The sequence below is a fragment of the Montipora capricornis genome, chromosome 9 (genome assembly GCF_036669925.1).
Source record: "Montipora capricornis isolate CH-2021 chromosome 9, ASM3666992v2, whole genome shotgun sequence".
Lineage (NCBI taxonomy): Eukaryota > Metazoa > Cnidaria > Anthozoa > Scleractinia > Acroporidae > Montipora > Montipora capricornis.
Window position 1 is genome coordinate 17,895,738 of NC_090891.1, and position 5,000 is coordinate 17,900,737.

At 40.0% G+C, this 5,000-nt stretch overlaps 2 protein-coding genes across 2 annotated transcripts in view; one reads left to right on the forward strand and one right to left on the reverse strand.

Annotated features, from left to right (window-relative positions):
• LOC138016718 (leucine-rich repeat-containing protein 59-like) overlaps positions 1-765 on the forward strand; it is a 16,184-nt gene extending 15,419 nt beyond the window's left edge. Inside the window, exon 7 of the mRNA XM_068863911.1 lies at positions 357-765. Coding sequence (XP_068720012.1) covers positions 357-487 — 131 coding nt within the window. The 3' untranslated portion in view covers positions 488-765. The remainder of the gene's footprint in view (positions 1-356) is intronic.
• A 3,346-nt stretch (positions 766-4,111) lies between these two features.
• The window catches only part of LOC138016719 (GRB2-associated-binding protein 1-like), a 15,579-nt gene continuing 14,690 nt past the window's right edge, over positions 4,112-5,000 (reverse strand). Inside the window, 1 exon segment of the mRNA XM_068863912.1 lies at positions 4,112-5,000. This exon segment is cut by the window's right edge and continues 1,033 nt beyond it. The gene's annotated coding sequence lies outside the window, so the exon portion shown is untranslated.

Here is a 5,000-nt window from a genome sequence, read left to right on the forward strand (position 1 = left end):
TTTGACGGGCAAAACTCAAACCTTGGTTTGGTATTTAATCGCGGGTTAGTTTGGTCGGCTTTTAAACAACTGGGCCCTGAATAAATGCGCCTCAAACTAAGGAAGCTTTCCATTTGACAAAACTGACCGGCCAGATCGGCCATTTGGAAGGACTAGCCCCACAACGTTCGCCTTCAAGTAACACGTTTCGAGGGTGACATATACTCTTCCAGAAGATGTGAGGGATTATCGTTCAATTGTTCCTTCAAATTGCTGCATTTTCTATGCAAACTGACGGGTCTGGCCAGCCAGTCCTGACAAAAGGAAAGAGGAAAGCGCTCTAACATTGCTTTGGTATAAATTGTTATTTGTTTCAGAGGAAGACGGTGGTCTGTTTGGATTGTTGCTGCTGTTCTCATTATTGACACTTGGTATTGCCATTGTTTTAGTCTTCGTTTGTCACCATGATGCCACCTGCCACGAGCTAATATCTTCTTTATCTTCTTGACATCAAAACATCTTAGACTGAATAAACTAAGTTTTATGGTTAGATTTTAATGAATGTATTCAAAATGTTGCCAATAACAACAACGGAAAATGCATTCCTGTTGCTGAAGTTAAAAAAGAGAGTTCCCTGAGTATTGTGGAGGAAATATCAATAGTGGAAAGCTTCTTTACAATTTCAGTGCAAGGCACACAGGACAGCCGTTTTTCATTATCGTTGTTTATCTGATTTTTGAAAAGACCGCTATCTGAAAGACGTAATAAAAGCTGTTTCATTTGGAATTTGGAATTTGGAATTTGTTTCAAGGAATTTGCCGCCATGAAGTGGTAGTCATTGGCCACCGAAACCCTGAGGTGGCGAGCTTCACAGTGGAAGATACCAGCACAAAAATGAAGCGGTTGAAGCGAAGCGGAACGTGGTCGGTGTTTTTCGTTGCAGCACCCGGTGATGTCTCCTGGACGTTTGGCTGTTCGTTAAGGTGGCCTCACGCACCATAAGTCTGGTTTTGAGACATCACTACCTGGCCGGCCGGCCGGCTAATGGAGCCGAATAAGACAGACTATAACATTGGAAAGTCCATGCTCTATACTCACTGCGAATAGTGTGGGGGGGGTTTAACGCCCTCCGAGGGGTTGTGAAACGGGGCCTACGGTTTATAGACCGCTTTATCCGACAAATCTTGAAATGCTAACCATTTGTATTTTCTTCAGTTATTTTAACAGCCTGAATGTTCGCCTCGCGGACAACCCGTGACCTCGTCCTCCTGCTTTTCCGGCGAACCGTGCAATGGTAGCCTGTCTAGTGTTTCTTGAAAGCTCAGAGGTCTTTTGGGTCAATCGCTTGTGCAGTGAATGAAATTCCTTCTAGATCTCAACATTAAGGGACTTTCTTAAGCATACTGAAACCTTTTCTACGCCCAAAACTGGGAAAACTGCTAACCTTTTAGAAGAAGTGGATCACAACTTTACAGGTTGCACGAACAGTCTTTTGTTGGCTTCGTCGAGTCAAGGAACTTGACTGTCGATGGCATTTCGCTTTCCCACTATCGCAGCGCCTCGGTTACTAAGATTAGAGTTGCTTCAGACTTGACTCGTGATCGTTCCAGACGCGTTTTCGAATTGCATCGCGTTTTATAGTGAACCGCTCATTTTTCTGAACACACTCTTCACTAATACCCGCGCTCTATGATTGGTTATGCTATAGGTGGTTTTCACGTTACGTCATCGGTCGCCATGTTGGTGGGCGAAAACAAAATATTTCTCATTAGCTCCTTTTGTTCGTCCACCAGTAATGGTACATTACAGCATTGTTATCTGTGTCCCTAGAGATTTTGGTTGCAAACCACCCATAAGTAAAAATATCTCCATCCCAGGGCGCTGGGTTAATTAATTTATTCTGGGCTCTTGACGGCAAAAATGACTCGGGCTACCAATTTGTAATGTTCCATAGGAGCCCGAAGCGCTCCCGGAAAATTTTCTTAGACTGCATCTCGGGTTTGCATAGCTGTCTCGAATTCTCCTAACTCCCCTTCGTGTTTAGATGAGGCTATGGAAACACGGAAAACTTCCTCTATTGCACAAATAAAAAACGCTCAATATTGTAACTGAAAAGGGCATCATAGTAATAGGAAATCATTTATTTTGTCTTTCATTACTTCTCTATATCGTGAACGATTTTGGTGACAGGCATTTTTACTTGCTGGAGAGCGAGTAACTAGCATGCTAGATGAAACTCTCTGCAAGGTTAAAAAAAATTTGGAGCAGATTCAGAGCCAATCTCAATTTTCCGATTTTGAAGGTATCTCTGAATCCACTTCACAGAATTTTTTTAACCAGCCTGCTCGTAAGTGAAAGTGTTTAAGGACGGCGCCTACTATTGTTATTGCGCATACGTTTTGCGCATCTCGAGATACTCGGATTTATATGGGTGGTGTTCATTAATACAGGGATATTTTTTTTCAAAACTATGCGAAGAAAGCAGAACTTAGCAAGTCCTTTTGGTATCTAAAAAGGAATTTGGGCGTAACCATGCATATAATTAAGCTTCGATTTGGAAAAGAACGCCATAAATAGCTCTGTATTTTGAAGCTTTTTACAAATATTGTCATGCTAAATTTATTGTTTTCAGGTGAAAACTGGGTAAAATTTTAAATGATTAGTACTCTAGCTCACATGTGTAACAATCCTGACAACTCACTGAGATGATACGAAATATAATCTGGCACAAAGAGCTATTCGTATTTAACTTTTGGCGACTTTCATAGGACGACGTCTCCAGACTTCAAAAAACTGGCCATTTTTTCAAGTTTCAATCTATTTCCATCCCATTCATCCTTGGCTGCAAACAACAAAGAATAGCTCCAGTGCACGTCAATGGCCATTGACAACAAAGCTACAGCATTAGTTTTTGGTCTTCATTGATGCAAAGACGTCTTTTAGTGTTTTGAATCTTCACGAAAATAGCATGACAACGCCCCGTTAACGGACAAATAGACAATTTGTTTCTCAGTGGCTTTCCTTTTACTATCGTGACCTGTAAGTCCCCAATAATGTTGTATGCATCTTGTAATCTTGTATGACACCAAGTTGCCATACGTGAAACATTTGTTTAAGAGCTTCCGAAAGAGCTATGAGCTCAAGCTACCACAAATTTAACTTTTTTATTTAATGCAGTATTCACTCCTAACTACAACATAAAAAATGTTAATCTCGTCCAAATTAAGGTGACTGAAAGCATTTTTTAAGCCCTTAATACTGTCATTTCTGTAGTTTTTGCATAGAGGCTCAACTGAACTTGGTAACTGACAAGTGTTACCACGAAGGTTTTTATTTTTGATTAACACAAGGCCTGAAGGATGCTTATTCCTCATTAATGCAAAATCCACCCATTAGTCTTTTTGCAGTATTTCCTTACTTAAAATAGTTGAAATAAAGTATGTTTAGCAGCTGTTGTCACAGAATTTCAACAGACGGACTTTTCATAATTCGCAACCAGACGTTTTTTGTTTTCCCAAATTTTCGTCGTCAAATTCCTGAATTTTTTCTTATAGACGACTCATTTCTCGTCGGAACTATTTTAATTTCGAATTTCTGCAAAAGCTAACGACGGGTTTGCGAGAAATTTGGTAAAAATTGCCAACAACTGTCAGTCTGAAATTCTTAAGCACATGAGCAGCCTTTTGGTTCCCCTGGAGGCGAATATACCATTTTACAGTTGTGGCTATTGTAGGTTACCTGGCCTAAGGACGGAAGCGAGACTGCCGGTGACCCTGCTTTGATACAAACCTTTGTGCCTTTCTAGTGTTAACGTAGACTAATTAGAATTGCAACAACACGATTTACATTACAAGGTTACCGGCAGCCTCGTAGCCATTCATAGGCTAGGTCACTGAGAAAACAACTGTAGAATGGCCGTAAACCCACATTTCCGAGACCATCGCAAGAAGGAGAATAAAACGTTTTCGCCCTACTCGTCATAATTGCTTTGTTTTCAAAATCCGCGCCTGCCTTCAATCAATGCCGTTGAATAACTGTTCTCAACCACCTTAAACTAAATAATATTAGGTACATGTAAGAGACTTTTGTTTAAAACAGCCAGGGCACAAGGAAAAAGTTCTCTGAATATCTGTAGAAAATATACATTTAAAACTTTATTGTTGAAATGCATTCCAGGCTTCATTCTATATCCTAGCAAAGCTGTTGTCAATCAAGTCTTCTGGAGCCCTCTCCAAGTCATTCAAAAGCTTAAGCTTACATTAATTCTCATAGGAATACAATGACATGGTCATTTTAGTCATGATCTTATTAGATTCAACTCCTAACATACAAAACTGTTAGAATCTCTTTAAAGTGAATGCTACTTAAACACCATTTCAGATGAAAGCATAATGTTCTTTAGACAAACAAGGTGCTCACTAGAAATCCAAAGTTCTTCAACGAATGCCTTGCCATTCTGTTGTGTTTTATATTGCGTATCGCTTACCCTTCTATTTATCACCAATGATAGTTTGATAAACGTTTTGCAGTTCTGCCGGTTTTCTGTTCTTTGTGCAAGAGACCACAAAATTGATCACCAAATTAAATCTTTACAAAATCAACTGAACAGGGAATAATTACATGTTCGAATACCGTAAACGCTCTAATAAGCTTATTTAATTCTGGGGCTTGTAGAGGGAAGGGAGGGGGGCGGGGGACTTATTAAAAACCCCAGTCAAAATATCTGTTTCCAAAAATCTCACTCAGCTTTAATAAATTTCGTATACAGTCAGAAGCACATGACTTTGAAGCGTGCAACTATTTTCCTTGGGGACGTTTTGGGCACTTATTTTTTATGCCCAAATATGGACAAAAATAAGATCGAAGCTGCACGCGGGAAAATGCGCGAACTACGGTACATCCAAAAAAGGAACTTTTTAAACTAAAAAAAACTCCAGCTCTGAACCAGAGTTAAGCCCTTCAAAGTCATGAACTTCTGATAAGTGGTTTTCACGTTACGTCATCGCCGCCATGTTGGTGAA